The sequence below is a fragment of the Apus apus genome, chromosome 1 (assembly GCF_020740795.1).
Source record: "Apus apus isolate bApuApu2 chromosome 1, bApuApu2.pri.cur, whole genome shotgun sequence".
In the NCBI taxonomy this organism is placed as follows: domain Eukaryota; kingdom Metazoa; phylum Chordata; class Aves; order Apodiformes; family Apodidae; genus Apus; species Apus apus.
The window spans coordinates 145,287,606-145,305,048 of record NC_067282.1 but is presented as its reverse complement, the minus strand read 5'-3'; the positions used below and the strand labels follow the sequence as shown (position 1 = coordinate 145,305,048).

At 38.4% G+C, this 17,443-nt stretch overlaps 1 protein-coding gene across 1 annotated transcript in view; it reads left to right on the top strand.

Moving 5' to 3' along the window:
• Positions 1–17,443, top strand: part of DGKI (diacylglycerol kinase iota) — a 172,840-nt gene that overhangs the window by 22,249 nt on the left and 133,148 nt on the right. Inside the window, exon 2 of the mRNA XM_051640929.1 lies at positions 15,655–15,763. Within this exon, the coding sequence (XP_051496889.1) occupies positions 15,655–15,763 (109 nt within the window). The remainder of the gene's footprint in view (positions 1–15,654; positions 15,764–17,443) is intronic.

The following is a 17,443-nucleotide window of genomic DNA, read 5'->3' as shown; positions in this document are numbered from 1 at the left end:
TATACATCACCTTACTTCTCCTTACAAATCACCAAAATGTTACCACATCTGAGTCAAATCCCTATTCTAATTTAAAAAACATCCTCTCTTTCACTTACCACTTACATAGAGGCTGTTCCTGTTTACTCTGCACCTGAACTTTGTTAACTTCTGTCACAGCCTTCAGAAACACACACGCCCCACCCCTCTACCAACGCAAGGGAGCTGGAAATAGATGTTTTTTAAGGTCCCTTACAATCAAGTCCTTTCTATGATTCTTTGAAAATTGTCTCCAATTGCAAATAACAAAACCTGTTTGGAATAATGAGAACTATGCATATAAATGCCCCTTGCCAGAATGTCAAAGAAGCAGTACGGTTAATTACACCTACACCATTACAAGATACCTGCATGATGTATATCACCTGTAAGTAGTAAAACGAGAAAACCAAGGAGGCTTTGGATTTGGCAATGGCTTTAATTTTGTTTCCATCTGATTTGCCCTCTTACAGTGTTGACAAGTCGTGTTTTGCCTCTCTGAACCTCGACAGTGAGGGAGGTAACATAATTTCACTTTGAGCTCCCTAAATGTAGGACATCGCATATGGAGCTGAACCAAAGATGGCAAGAAGGTTTGCATTTACTTCAGTGTCAGGCAGCTCTAAAAAAGTATGAGAAGATGGGGTGAGGGTATAGGTGTTGGGGAAGTACTCCATCTCTGAAGACTAGCACCAGACTTGCCACTTGATCTTCAGTGGAACTTCCTTAATGTGGGGACTCAGGACACCTGCAACATACCTCTTACTTTTGAGCAACCTACTTTTTCTGCAACTTTCTAGTTAGTCTGGTTCCCTTTGTATTGACTGTGGCCTCATTTTCTTGAGGGTTTATCTGTCAGATGAAATTATGGGAGAGATGAGGTAGGTGAGCTCTGCAGCTGGGGGTAATTAGCTCAATAGTAAGTCCATTTGCAGTTGGATTTTGGTAGAATGTAATGTTAGAGAGACAGATCATGTGTTGTAGGAGTGCTGAATAAAACTGTCTACCCTTCCCCACATAACTATAGCCTAGAAGTATTTAACAGAAAACTATTTTTAGTGCTTCCCCTTCTCATCTGAATTTCAACCCCATGAAGACGGACACACTGAAGTGAACATGATCCTAGAACAAGGCCTTGTATAGAATAGAAGATTAAGATACTGCTCTAAATTTAGGATGCAGTCATTCAGATGGGATTTGATGGCAAATTTATTTCATTTCTGTTTTAAAAGAAGAAAAACCCAAGTCTTCAGCATCTGATGACAATATTAGCTGCTCTGACCAAAGCTGATTCTGAAACCTGGAGCTCTATAGGAAAATATTATGGCTGAGGAAGATACCTCTTTTGGTTCAAATCTGCATACTGCTGGCTTATTCCTTGATTTTAAATGCATTTAAAAATCTGCTGTATCAACAGCTTTATAGAAATGAAATCTCACAATTTATAGTGCTGTAAAGATGTTTTTGACACTGATGAGCTTCAAAGGAAGTTACAAACAATTACTGTAGTTAATGGTGTATTTTGGCATTATAAATTAACTCATAAGGCAGAACAAATATTTTTTCTCAAGGTTCAGTCGTTCTTTGTTTTTCTGCTGCTGTTACTGGAAAAAACTCCTCAAACATTTTATTGATGAGGTAATTCACTCTCATCTGCAGTATTTCTGTAACTCCAGCAAAGGTTTCTGGTGACATGCTAGACTATGAGAAGAAAGCTCAAGTTTATAGTGTTCCCCCAGATGGAATTACAGTCTTCATCAGTTTATGCAGCTTTTCTCAGCTTTGGAAAGTTGAATCCTGACCTGTGAAAAAAATGAAGCTTACAGAATTGCTGCTACCAGCAATGTTGTTTTAAAAGCCTGCCCAAAATGATCAGTTACTCAAATAGGCTGTGTAGGTATTAATCCCCATCTCTCTTTTATGCTTTGATTAGCAGTATATTGTCAACGTTGTTGAAGTAATGTCATTGGCATGGGAATCATGACCCCTTTATAATCTGAATTACTGCATCAGTTTCTCTGGAAATTCATTCAAATTGCTGCATTATGGATGGGCTGTGGGTTCAGTATTTCTCTGTGTAACCAGATGCCCTAAAAAACAAAGCAATCAGAGTTAAAAAAAAAGATGGAGGTTCTGGAGGACCTGTGGGAATCTGATTTACTATTCATTGCACAGTAGATTTCACTAATTTTATTATTGTACATAATTTACTGTGATGGTTTTTTTTTCTTAGAGGTTTACTAAATTGGAAGTTTACACTTGATTCACATATCAGTATGAACTGAATAGCTTTAGAGCACCTTCAACTTCTTCTGCAGACATTTCCTCAGCAGGTTTGGTTTTTTAGGTTACCTTAAGTCCTAGAGGCACAGATTTGACCTCAATCACAATAAGGCGTTATTAAGAGGAAGTAATTTCCATGTTCTGATTTGCACTAGTAAGACTAAAGTAGTTTTAAAATTAATTTGTATTGAAATAGTGAATTTTCTTAGGTAAACAAAGTGTGTTCTGTGCTTATTTGTGTGTGTGTGTGTATTATAATGTTTTATTATATCTCAGCTTCTAGAAAAGTTTTCTGGTTTTGTGCTTTCCAACAAAAATGGGAAAGGGAGAGGTTTCCCATTATTTTCAATCTTCCCTGAATTTTTTTTTTTTTTTTTTTTTAAATTCAGTCCTCGGTTGGTATTTCTTTTAAATAATTGATTATGTTACTGTTCAAGAAAAACTGTTTTGTGGATATTTCCTCATGTGTCACAAAGTGGTATTGCTTCACTGAAGTCTAGAGTTACACCATATTCACTACAATCTGAACTCTTGTTACTGGCAAGGCTATTGCTCATATCCAAATCTTAGGGAGGAGTGGGCATCCCAATTAATTTCAGACAACAGAGCAGGTACTGAAGAAAATCTGGGGTGAAAGCACGGCAGGAGTATTTAATTTTATCTTTTTCTTTCTGTTTGGTTGTTTTGCTTCCTACAGAAGAGATTTCTGTTCTCTCTTTTGCTGCCCAGCACTTTACCTGTGCAAAAATTTTAGTGTGGTGCTTGCTCTATAGAATTTACCCACATGTAATTACAAGGATCCTGCTGTGTAGTTGCAATTGACTCCCTGGTGGATTTTTCTCTGCAGGAACTTTTCTTAACCTTTGAGTGTCATTTCATGGCTCAAAAGCCTGAACACAGCTGTTGGGAAGTAACATCACCTGCAGAGTTGACGTGAGGAGTTGCTGTGAGGACAGCCAGCAAGGATGGGTCTGGTGGTCATATTGACTTTGCCAGTTAGGTACTTTTTGCAAAATTTAGAAGCACTGGGCTACCTCTCTTTTCCTCTGTTACTGATGTAAATGTGTTGATATCTGAATTCTTCGCCAGCTATGCACAGAGCACCATGCTTCTCTTTCTCACCAGTCGATACAAGCAGTCCAGTTCCCCTGCGGGTACCTCCCCTGTCACCAGCAGTGACTCATTGTATTCATCTGAAGAGCATAAAAAAAAAGACTAGAAAGTACATTTTAGTCTTAACCAGAGAATAAATTGTGCATGTCTCCCCATCCCCAAATTTTGTTATCATCTATCTATCTATCTATCTATCTATCTATCTATCTATCTATCTATCTATCTATCTATCTATCTATCTATCCATCCACCCATCCATCCACCCATCCATCCACCCATCCATCCATCCATCCATCCATCCGTCTTTTCCTATGTGGCATTTATTTGTGTTCTGTTGTCTTTACTGTGTTGACTCTGTCCTGCTCTGGTAAAGGCAGCTACAAGAACAAAGCTGGAGCAGCTCGATGGAGTAGCACACTGGGAGTGGGCACATAGCCTTGTTCACATCTTCCTCCTCCTCCTTGGTGACTCATATGCTGTGGGTCAGGTCCTCAGGCATGCAGGTTGGTTTGATTGAGCTGTGCTGTTACCTCTGCTGAAGAATTAATGCTAGAAGAAGGGCAACAACACTATTTCAGTAACACTGTTCAAAATATTTCTTCTCCCACCTCTCTTTCTCACAGTCTTCATTAATACTTTGTGAAGGTTTTATTTATTCAAGTGATATACAGGGGGGAGAATTTCTTTCTCTTTTTAAAGTAGATATAATACCAAAGTCAGCATAACACCCAGTAATTCAGTTTATTTTTGAGTGCTGGGAAAGTGGCATAAGAACCAACCTTAAGTAACCTAGTCATCCTGCACTTGGATGTTAGTCACAAACATATTACAATCTCACCAGATCAGATGTTCTGAAGTCGTTTGGATTTCCAATGTGGGCAAGATGTTTGTACACTTGGTACCTTTTGCTCTGGGAATTTCGTGGTAAAGGATTTAATCACCTATGCTGTCAGCTATCTTCATATTTTGACCCTCACTGATAGAAAGTGAAGCTCAGAAGCTGGTCTTATTCTTTTATTAAAAAAACCAAACCAAACCAAAACGGGGCATAAACAGATAATGTTTTCCTTTGATCCCATGGTGGTCTTTGTTCAGTGACTTAATTTCAAATTAGTGTTTCTCTCCAAATGACTCCAGCAAATAAATAATACACCAACACAAGAGCTAAGAGTGTAGTATTACAAGTCCCTTTTGCAGTCTCAAAATATTTTTCAGGTTAAAATAATGCTCAAGTAATGTGACGTGTGCTGACATTAGGTTAATATCCAGATCTCTTCTAGCTTGAGGCTGGCTGAAGTGGGAAGGTTGCTGTCAGTTTGTGGTGTCTGAGGATTTGTCTGACCCTAAAGAAACACCAGCAATTTACTGTGTTTTTTCTGAAGCTCTATAGGCACTACAGAAGCAGCACCTAGGATTACTGTAGCCAAAAAGAAATTAGAGGAAAATAAAACTCCTTACTCCCTGCTGTTTACTTGTTAAGTGCATTTGACAGTGCTTTGTATTGTGCTTTTTTTTTTTTTTAGCCTGCTTTTATACAACTGGTGAGTCAACAAGGAGAAAGAAAAACCCCATATGTATATTTTAACAGAATTCAGATAAAAAAATGAGAAACTGTGAAGGGCAGATCATGAGAAAAATTAGTATTTTTGAAACTAGTTCCAAAAGAAAAAAAAATAATAATATGAAGACTCCAGTTACAGCACCTCTTTATTTGGATCCAGTGGAGGTGCTGATGAGTGCTGAGGGTCTCCACTTTTTAATCAGCCACAAATATCGTGGCTGACATACCACCTGAGCTTTTCTTCAATGGTGTTATCCTGAAAGCTTTCCTATTCCAAGACTCAGACCTAGGCACAACCTAGCTGATAGCTGTCCCTTGGGACTCTCCTGCTTGAGAGTGCCTTGGACCCCTCCTGCTGCATCATTTCAGTGACTGTGGCATGCAGAAGGCAGCAGACCTCAATGCAATTCCACTGAGATTTGTAACATTGCATGACACAGGTGTTGTTGTCTTCTTAATCTGATGTGAGACATTCCTTCAGGTAGAAATGTTAAGGTTCAGTATAGGGAGACTAATTTTCTTTTTTTTTAATGGTTATGTGTAAATCCAAAGTCAAATATCAAGAGTAAGCTTCAAACATAAGCATTTTTGATAGACAACTCATTTTATTCAGGGTTAAATGAGTATGAATTTGTATTTTATAAACACACTGGGTATTCTGAGGTTAGTGTCTCTGACTCAAACCCTACTCTGTTCTTCTCCAGTTCTGGAAATTTATTTTAAGCTGTTTCTTAGATTTTCTGGGGTTTTTTTTGTATTGAAGGAAGAGGAAATTTCATATCAGTTGTACTTTTCTTCCTTGTTTCTGAAATGCCAGACAGTTGTTGGTGATGGAGAGAGGTGAAGGATTTATTATAATGTATATTTTCTGCTCAGATCGTTCTTTGTTTAGCTGTTTGACTTGTGTAAAGATCTGAAAATTTATCCCTAAGCCTCGAGTCTTTGATTCTGAAGCTTCTTGAAAGTAATCAAGAGCTTTTGATTGAATTTGAGCTTTGGATGCGGTCTGGCAGAAACAGGTTGCTACATAGACTTGCTTGGGGAATCATCACTTTTATACTTTCTTCACCTGATACTCACTTACTGCAATACATCCTCTTTCTCCACCCCCTGCTGTGCCCTTTCAGTTTGATTCAAACAGAGGAACTGAAGGTGGTGCACACACTGTGCAAGCGAGGGTGTGGAGGGGACAAAGGTGCATGTGTCTGGAGCACGATGGTACTTGTCCAGCCTTCCAGCCACCAGCTCTGCAAGGAATTAGGGGCCTGTTCAAGACATTTCTAAGCATAGGAATATGTACCATTGAACTGTATAGTCTTTGTGGTGAAGAATGAGAATAAAAACACACTTGTTGGGTTTTTTTTTTTGTTTGTTTGTTTTTATCTCATGCAGTCCTGGGGAGGAAAGCTGGGGGACATAAGCTTTGTCATATGTCAGTTGCTCGGCTTCCTTCCATAGTGAGAAAATAGAATTTACTTGGTTATTGAATGTTAGTTTTACTTTTTATCTGCCTTTTTCAAGTGTCACTCTAATAAAAAGTAAATGTAGGCTTTCTCCCTACCCTCCTCCCAAGAACTATGCAGGCAAAGCCTGAACTCCCTTCCCTGCTCTCTTACCTAGACAATCTTCTTTCTTTAAAATTTTTGTTAGGAATTTAAAGGTCTAACTTTTTTTTCAGAAGAGAGAGAATAGTTTTCTGTACCGTGTGAATTCAAAATATTTTGTTAGAAAAAAAATAATAAAAATCTTTTGGTTTGTTTTAAAGCTTGCTTTTGTTCTGGATCATTCCTTGAGTCCTAGATATTTGTGCATCTAGAAGGAAGAGCATTTGCTTGTTGCATCAGTACTTGGTAACACAACTCTTCTGGTATAAAATGGAATATTCCAAGTATTCTTGAAGTATTTTTCACTTGACTTATGAATATGGATTTTCATTATATTTTTCATTTTTGTTTTGCATGCTCAGAAATGGAAGTCTCTTTTTTAACCTCCGTGAGACCCTTGTTTGTTAAGTGAAAGCTTGTAATGGAGAAAAAATGTGTAGCTGGATGGTGAGAATTTCTGTCTATTTCCTTTTTCAAGGAAGAGAGACTACACAAGCAAAGGAAAAGACACTTAACAATTCAGGGGCATGTAAACAGGTTAAAAAAAAAAATCCACATTTGAAACAACTCTCTGAAACGTATAGTGCAAAAATGAAGGACACACATTTGATTTGTAGAAAAGAAGAAAATCAGAATATTTCATTTTATAGTTTCTGTGAGGTGATACATTTCTTGAGTCATAATGACATTTCAGCTGGTGAAAATAGCTGGTCTGATACAGAAATTACCTTAAATTATGTGGTTGTTTTTTTTTAAACAATGTACTAGTATCTGAAAGACAAGAAAACATTTCCAAGAGTAATGTTAAAAAATATAAATACCTCTTACTTTTTTCTTTGTTATTCTAAACTGCTCAGGATTTAGCTCTCCCTCCTTATGTTTTATTGTTTTATTTTCCCTTCCTTTATCTTCCAGATCAAATGATGCCAAATTATTTGATGCCACCAAGAAGGACCCTGAAAACTGATCATAATATTTTCTTATTTTTCTGTGGTGTGCAGACTGATAACACAAAATATCTGTACCCCTTTTGAAAATCAGTGTATATTATTTTAGCATATGATTAAAAAAGTAATTAAACAGTATGATCATACCACGGTTGTGTCTGTCCAATTTGCTGTCATCACTTTTTTCTACATTTGAACTACAGGACATGGGTCCTGCATATCCTATGATTTTGTCTGAGTCAAATGTATTGTCATGAAAACAGTTCACATTCAGCCTTCCTTTGCTTTGTGAAATAGTAAAAACATATCAATCTTCTGCAATGCTCATGTCCAGTCCACAATGCAGCTGGAAATAATTTCTGTTCAGAGTTCCCTAGAGCATTTTGCATTGTTTACTTGGAAAGGACGTGATTAAATTTTATTGTCCCAGTCACTCAGTTGATTCCAGAATCTTTGAAATGTGAGTTTCCAACTCCTTATGCACATCTCTGTCCTAACATAACCTCACTCAAAGGGTTTTGACCCAAGTGTTTAAAGATTTCTAGATCAAAGTTTCCAGGTGCCTTCTATTCTGTAGAAGGATCACATAAAAAAACTTAGTTGTAGGTTTAACTTTAACTCTTTGGATGAAAGGTGAAAATCCTAATAACAGTAATTTAAGGAAGATTGTATATATTGTATATATAATGCATATCAGATGGAATTGTAAAAAAAGATTTTAATTATGAGAGAAGTACAGATCTGGCATAACATCTCAGTAGGACTAAGAGAGAAGGAACAAATAAGGTAGACTTGAGATGTGTCTTGATAACTTTATGAATTCATCATTAAACATACAACAGGTTTGCCTGAAACAGAGAAGATTAGATTTCGTCACCTAAGAGGTCATTTTCAGATGTGGCTTTCATAGCTTTGAAAGCTAAAGACTAAAAATGAAAAAAATAAACAAAACAAAATAAAACAAAAAGCCCCCCCCAAACCCTCTACTAAACAAATTGATTTTGACTGCAGCAAAAATAAAGCAAAACAATGCAGTTCAATAAAGCATTTGTCTTTTTTTTCCTGCTTTCCTAGACTCCTTGGTTAGTCTCTTTCTTGGTGAATTATAGGGTTTAAAGGATACTCTTAATCCTTATTGTATCACCAACTCTATCACTTTTTCTCCTTTCCTCCACACATATTAATGCTGACATTTCTATTACTGTAAGGAGTCCTTCAAGGTCTGTCATCTCTTTGTGTAAAGGTAATTGCCACATTTGTACATATCTTTTCAGATATATCACATTTAAACAGAAGATTAGGAGGGACCCTTTTGGTCCTAAAATTTAGTTACCTTTACTGTAAGTATCCCTTGATACTTAAGCCTATTTAGAAAGAAATCTTGAGAATAAATTACGAGTGAAGTGAAAAAACCAAAAAAGCACCCAACCTCAAATGAGCAGAAGGAATAAAAAAAAATGGGTAATAACCAGTGATATGTATAAATCTCGGCTCTGATAAGAGCTCAGAGAACTCTCCGTGACTGACTTTTTCTTTGACTCAGGAAGACAGAACCATGTGGTAGAGGCTCTTCCTCTATTATATCCATCAATCTTTCTGCAGGTCTTATGCTCCTTTTTCCTTTTGTATGAGTCCTGTGTATTTCTTGTCCCTCTACTGGATTTTTACCTTACTCAAGGATATGGTCACAGAAAAGCTAGGTGGTTCTGGTGATGCACCTGGTCAAAGCAAGCTGAATATGGTATTTGATGTGATAGATCCAAATGCTTCTACCAGAAATTATTCAGGGAGCTGATGTACTGTAGTTATCTCTCAGCTCTGAGGTTGCTGTTTGAAGTACTTGATAAGGTTGTCACTGGAAATTTGTTTTGTTGTTTTTCAGCGGGTCTCTAGTGGACATAAGCTGCCCATTAGGTGCAGGCAGGCTGACCTTGAGGCTGAGAGCAGAGCTGCACAGAGCTGCAGTGTTTCATTGAGATCTACCACTTTCCACATAGTTTTTATCAAACTGTTCTGTGTGGTGAGGGGTTAAGAGAGAGGAGGAAAGATCTCTTGAGATCTTGTTGATGTTGGGTGGCTGGGAAGCTACCCAAATCTCTGCTTTTCCATACTCTGGTTCCCAGGGCAGCAGACAATGACAGGTGCCTAAGCAAGTATTCTAGGAGGCATTTGAAAGGGCTATTTTTTTTAGTCCTAGTTGAATTTCTTACATCAGCTTTTGCTGCTGAGGGTCCTAGGAGGAGCTGCTATTTGCATGGATGAACCTGAGGAAAACAGAAGGGTTAATGTAAGAGGCTGAAGACCACATTGACAAAAGGGCAAATAACTAATCACTAGGATTTGATTTTGCTAAGTAGTCTGATGAAATTCAAGGAAGAAATTTCTGAGAGGACTTTATAATAGGTCCCTTCAACCAGCTCCAGTCCTAAAGGAGTGGGGTGGTCACAAAGGGGCTCACAGAGTGCTCATGGGGTAACCCAGCTGCAAGTTTTAATCAGAGAAACTGGTAGAGCTGTCGATAAGACACAGGATTAGTAAATTCACAGCTGAATATGATGTGCTGGATGAGGGTCAGCAGAGCTTTTCCTAAGGAAGCCAGGTATTCAGTCCCACAGAAATTGCTGACAGAGGCATGAGGTCCATGAACCAGGGTGGTCTGGATGAGGGAAGAGCCTGTGGGCTTCCAGACAGCTTTCAGTGAATTAGGAAGAAAGCTTTTAGTACAGAAATTAGGTCTAAAAGGGGTAGTCTTCAAGTGGTTAAACAGCAGCTTAAATGTAGCAATCAATGGGGTGGTTAGCGATCAGTGGATGGTTTTCAGAGTTTTACCTGGTTTACCAAGGGGGACCACCAGGGGATCTGTGATGGGAGTGAACTACGAGGGGGCAAAGCTTGCTGCTGCTCTGCACAATGAGCCAGGGTGGGCACAGGCTTATAGTTAGGAAATGTACAGAAGGATCTTCTGATGCTGAATGACTCTGCAGCAAATTGCGGTTGAAATGTGAGACTGATGAAGGCAAAAATAATGCACATGGGGGGAATTTTTAAAGTTTGGACTTTATATTAGCATTTAGCATTCAGGAAAGGGATGTTTGGATAATTGCAGGTACTCGTATGAAACAATTAATTCGATGTTGAAAGTGATAAAAAGGCAAGTGAAGGTCTCAGAGTGAGGGAAGGGGAAAAAAAAGAGAAAAATGCAGAAAGTATGGGACACTGATAAACCTCTGATGCAGTCAGATATTGAATGGTTCTGGCAACCCTACCTGAAAAAAAAACAATAACAACAAAAAAATACAATCAAGCTAGAAAACTTTGACAAAGATAAAACAGCTTCAGCATCAGCAGGAGCCTAAGCTGTCTTAGGTTGTTTCTACTTGGTGGAGGGAAGGATGAATGAAAGGTTATATGAATAGACATTTGTAAAATCACAGAAAGTGTAGAGCAGCAAATGATAACTTACTGTTCCTCACAATATGATACACCAATTGAATTATCAAGCAGAATTTTTAAAACAGACAGAGGGAAGTACTTTACACTGCCCATAATTAAATTGTGGAGCTCATTACATAGGCTGCTGCTGAGACTAAGAGTATAAATGGATTCAGGGAAGGACCAACACATTCCTAGAGTGGAGAGCCATTACAGGCTATTAAGCACAAAGATCTGGAAGCAGCTCAGGAAGTCCTTAAACTACTGATTACTGGAAGCTGGGACTGGAGTATGTCAGGGGAAGGATCACCCAATTTGTGCCAGTTCTTCTCTAAGCACCTGCTACTGGCTGTTAACAGAAATGGGATACTGGACAAGACAGATTTTTTTATTTGGCTGAAGCTGATACCTTTTATTTCAAATGCAAAAAAAAAAAAAAAAAAAAAGTGGGAATCCTGATGAAATAGTCATTGCCTCACGGTCAGCTCTGAAGGAGAATATTACATGCCCAGAGAACAAGCTGGGAACAGCAGACTGCAGGAGTCCTGAGCAGATTGCAAAGATGCATGGGGAAAACTTAAATAAAGCCAGAGTTTAGCTGGTACATTTTGTTAACACCAAATTAAAAGAGTGAAAACCACTTCCAAACAAACTTGTGTGTGTAAATTATTCACAGTGTTCAGGTACTGTTTGGCATTGCACAGGGATTTTCAAATTGTGGTTGGCAAAGCTAAGAGCTGGCAGGCATGAGGTTTATCTAAATTGAATATTCAAAGAAAAGCAGGGCTATTGTAACTTAAACACCGTTATATAAATGACTGTTCTTTTCTTCATAAAAATCTAGATTAACTTTGAGAAAAGATTCCCCAAAATATCTCTCCTGGCAGATGTCCTAGCCATAGGATCTGTACACTACAGTCTCTGCATTTTTATGATCTCTCAATCCTTGCAGTTCAGAGACCTACCCAAAGAAGATAAGAAGGAGAGTAATAACCCCAGCTTGAAAAGGTAGCAACTCCAATACCCGTGGCAACTAAAATGATACTCAAATCTGTCAACAATGTGCAGCACTAACTCTTTCCCAAATAGGTTTTTCTAACACCTAAATGAACTGTGTGCTATTGACTAATTGTCTTTTGTGGTCTTTGAGGATTCAGATGCAATTATTCTGTGTAAATAACTCTGGGGGATTTTTATATGACTTGGGTGGAGGAAAAGGCTCAGTAAGCCAAAGCTTTGGATATAAACTTGGATATAACTCCCACCCCTCCCCCCATGAAATTTGTATCCTTTGATCTAAAAAGTAGGTTGAGTCTCACCTAACTTTTCAGCAAAATGAAAATGTAATGCTTTTAAAAAAAAATTAACAGTTATTGTACTTGATTAGTTTGAATGTCTGATTGCTTTTGGTTTCCAGGACAGCTAACTGCTCTGTTAAAGAATTTCCTTAATCAGCTATGGAATTAGTATATTCTTGTCTGTTATATGTTTAATGACATACACATGTATGAGCACTTGTGCAAGTTCACAGTGGTGATGTGTTTGCTAAGTTGACAATACCTAGCACAAATCATTGATTACTGCATATGAAGATTCTCATAATACAGCTCATTACATATGATGTGGCATTTCCTTGCTGTTGATTGCTACATCAGCAAGCTGACTTGTGTGCTCTTTTTAAAAAAGTTGTGGACTGAAGAATGAAATAATATCAGGAAAGCACAGATTCACTTTTTCTCACTGTCTTTTATCAGAGGAACAGTGATTACTTTTGCTTCTGTGGAAAAGGCTGCCTCACAAGCCTGTGTTTTCATTCGTGCACTCAGCACAGTGGAGATGAATTTGCTGGGAAAGATAACTAAAAGTCATTCCTGTTACCTTACTATTGGAAAAATGCCAGGTGGTTTAATCTGATAGACAGTCATGAGATATGATCACCTAGCTACTCAGCATCTGCTCTGTTACCAAATGTGTGCTGCCTTCCCTTTCCCCTCATTTTTCCATCTCTCATCTGCCTTACGCTTGTTAGAATTAGAAGGCCATGTGTTTGCTCTTTAGCCTGACCTCTTAGTCTGGCAAAGGGTTCTCTGGTGCATGCAGTGTATTTTGACACTTTGTGTCTCTCTGTTCTGGGACAAAGTTCTGATAAGCAGTTGTGTAAAAGGTAGACATTTTCAGCTTGCCCCTGGGCCTAAGGGTCACTTTTGGCTGGTTCATGAAATTTGTGAGCCCTGAGATAATTTTAAGACTTTTATGTTAAAATAAACCTGGAAAAAAAAAAAAAAAGGCATTATTGTCATGACTGTGTTTTGTATGCTTTTCAGACAAAGCTATAAATCCAGCTTGGCATGCAGAGGAAGGGCAGGCTGTTGGCACAAAACTGCCGTATTTCCCCCAAAAGGCTTATCAGCCTCGTCTCGCTTTTAAAGCAATGTGGGCCAAGTCTCAGGTTCTGCTGCAGGAGGCTTGCACATCTCTAATTTTGACTTGAAACAGTATCCAAGGCTTGATGCTGAGATGTCTGTAGCTGTTCATTAGGCATATTTGCCTTTTCAGTCTCTGCTGAATTTGCCTTCCAGCTGGAAGCCTTCTCTTCAGGCTGGTCAGATAAATTTGCCCCTAGGAGCATTCATCACAGACTTTGCTTTAGTAAATTATTTTAGCGGATGCCCGCAACTTTACAGGCTGTATAACTTGGCAAGTAACAGGCCGTAAGCCATGTTGTCTGCAAATGTTGGCAATTTTAATAAAATAATAATTATTTGCTAATGGTTTATTATTCAGTCACCTTTACTTAAGTATGACTTTGCACAAAGTGGAAACTACCTTCCTCTGTTATGAGAACAGGGCTAAGTATATTTGCTTTGTTACTGTCAGTGGTGCAGGGTGGAAAATGTGATGCTGCCCCTTTTCTACTGAAAGAAATTGCTGTATTGTAAACAATGAATAGACTTAATGTACTCTTTTATTTAGGAAGCACTAATAACTAAGTTGATACCTAAGACAGAATGGAATCAGACTGGCAAGTATTTGGCACTGTTTCTGGATAAAATACATGTGTGTGTATATATATATATATATATATATATATATAATTGTACTTTCTTGTGGTTTATTTCTTTAAGGCCTTAATATGGTAATTGAGAGGATGTGTAGCTTATGTTGTACTGACATACATGGCATAAAATCTTTTTTGCTACATGATTTTCTCCTGATATATTGTCAGGTAGTGAGTGTCTTTTCCTTGACTTTCTTTCCTCTAATGTTTTTTGTCAAATGCAAAATTATTTGGGGAAAAAACCCTCAATGTCTGTGTCTTGCCCACATTGTTAAGTAGAAAGGGGGCACTGGATGAGCAGGAGCTGATCTTAATGTGCTGAGTTGTTCATGATACCCAGAGGAAAAGGAATTTAAGAGATTCTAGTTCAGTCCACCCAGTTTTTCTAAACATGCACTATGATCAGTGAGGGTTCCAAACTCCTTTACTGTGGATATATATTGCACTGTATATTTTCAGGACAATGAAAAGGTTTATTTAGCATATGGCTGACCTGGATTGTCATCATTGGCTCAATTGACCTTTATTGCCTTGGGACAGTGGTAAGATTAGGAGATGCTATAAATAGCTGTTGCACTGTGGGAGTGGTATCACAAAAATGCACTTTACACAAACAGACTGTCATTTCACTTTGTGTGGGATGAGTGTATTTGGCTTACAAAGGGAGATCTCTCCTTGAGATGTTTTTGTCCTCTTCTGAATCACTGCAGCTGAAGCTGTGAGATTGCTTTGGCTGCCACCATCAGAGGCTAAAATATACAACACAATAATGTTATGAAGCTTTATGAAACCTAATGTCCAAGTGCAGCTGAGCTTTGTACCAGCAGTGTAGTGTGCTTCCTTCCACCCGATGGCTCACTTTTTGAGGCTGATCTGGCAGGGCTGGGTGCCCCTGGGGAAACAGGCAGTAGATATTCTCTTGGCTCTTGTGGAGCCCCAGGACTGTTTCTGGTCATCATCTGTGACTTTTAAAGGAGGCCTATGCCTCAAGAACTGTAAGAATGGCTTTGAACCAAAAAGAGAATTAAAAATATAAGTGAAAAGAAGCTGTAATACCTAGAGGGATGCTTAATATAATCAAAAAAGGTAATATGACTCCTGCTCCTAAGTGGTGTCCTCCTGTCTTGTTTTACATAATCTGATGCTGAATAGGTGACTTTTCGCAGCCTATAAATTAAGCAAAAGCAACAGATGCTGCACTCTTAGTATAAACTCTTATTTCTTTCCTCCAGTAAAGGCTGTTTGGAATTGTACATAAATTGATTCAACAAGTTCAGCTGGTATGTAAGGAATAGGTGTAAAAAATGAGGACTCCACTGAAAGTGGCAAACAGAACCATATGTAGTCCACTCGATTTGATATTTCAGCTTAGTGCCAGATGAGTAACTGATCTTCATTAAACAGTAATTTTCAGTGATCAGATTACTTTATTCTTTTCCTAAACTGCTTTAGCAGGAGATGGCATTCAAGCACCATTTCACCCATGCTGCAATTAGATGCTGTACTGCCTCTTCTGATTTCTGGAGGAGGGTGGGGTGGGTAATTGTATTGGGTAATTATATTGGATACACACTCAATTTATTTATTGTTTTGTTGTTGTTGTTTTTTTTTTTTTTCTTTTTTCTTTTCAATTTGCAGGAAAGCAATCTCCAGGTCAGGCCTCCAGCACTTGGCCCCTGTGCACTCCCTCAACATTGCAGTCTCCAATGGACCTGTAAAGGAACCAAGGGCGGCCTTAGAGTGGACTGTAGGTATTTGGGTTTTTTTGGCAGCTAATTTGAGCAGTATCTCTGTCTAGTGCTCTCTTCATTCTTAATTCAACATACAACAATGTATTGCTATCAGAATTAGAGGTGGTCATTAGGAGTATGTTTATATTATGAAATGAAACACAAGGCATATACAAGAAAACTTTTAGAGGCTTAAAAGTACAGGATGGAGCTGTTTTAGATTTTCCAGTTTGGAAACTGTTTGGTTAAATTTGCTCAGTGCCTTCTTGATAAGGTCTGCCATTTAAAGGTTTATTGTGATTTTAGCACAGCAGGGTTTTGTACCTCTGTTTGATGGGCCAAAATTTAAGGCTGAATACATATGTTGAGTGGGCTGCATCTGTAGAGTAGGTAGTAGAACTCTTTGATCATGATGCTTGGTAGATATGAGTAGATTTCTTCTGGGCCCTATATGGGCTGTAGACAGAGAGCATATGTTTCCACTCCCTTCGTTCCCTGCCCCCATCTTGCTTCTCTTACTTATATATCTGGGCTAGTTCTGAAGGGGCCATTTTAGGACCATCTAGAATAGAACAGAATATTTCAACTGGAAGAGACCTATAATGATCATCCAGTCCAACTGCCTGAACAACTCAGGGCTGGCCAAAAGTTAAAACATATTATTAAGGGCATTGTCCAAATGCTTCTTAAACACTGACAGGCCTGGGGCATTGACCACTGCTCTAGGAAGCCTGTTTCAGTGTTTGACCACCCTCTCCATACAAAAAAGTTTCCTAACATCAAGTCTGAACCTCACCTGACACAAATTTGAACCATTTCCATGCACCTTCCCTGTGGTCATCCACTAGTGTATGCTAAGAAGTTGGGCTTTAAGCCAGAAGGTCACACAAACATCCCGTTGAAAGCAAAGCTTACAGTAGATCTTGCATTTGGTTGTTGGTGAAGAAGTCAGTACATTGCAATATCAAGGCACTAGCCACCCAAGTGGCTTTTAGGTGATGATAACTTCTGTTGTGATGAACATGACTTATGCTTATCTCTGTTCTCTATACAAAGACTGAATGGCTTTCTAGACAGTGTGCTGTGCTTCAGGCCCAGCTGTTGCATTTAAAGTTTTAGGGGATTATATTTTACAGACTGTGTGGCAGGAAGCTGGATTAGATTCACTAGGATCTTCTGAGGTACTGTACTTTGACACAGAGTGTTCAAAAGCTTACACAGAATCTTCTTGAAAGAGCTTTGGAGAATACCTTGATCTTTCCCCCCAGGAAAACTCAGGTCCTGATTCAGCAAGGTATTAAAATACATGCCTGCTTTAAGTCATCACTGCTATTTAATAGAAATCTGAAGGATCAAGCACATATGTCAAGTGTTAAGTACAGGCTAAACATCTTTCAGAATTGTACTTAGAAATCAACAACAGCAACAAAACCCCAAAACAAAAACTGTAGACTCCAAACTCAGCAACCACAACTTACCCTTCTTCAGTGTCAGTCGTCTGCTACTCATTTTACCAGGTGTTTCCTCACATGATCACAGTACATAAATACTGCAGGACTTGATAAAGGTTGGTGAATAATGAATAAATATTGTAGGTTTTAACTGTGTGTGTGTATATGTGTGTAGGGTGTTTTTGCACTTTGCTTCCTGGCTTATTGTTTTGATTTTTGATCAGTTCAAATTCTCAGCTATTCCAG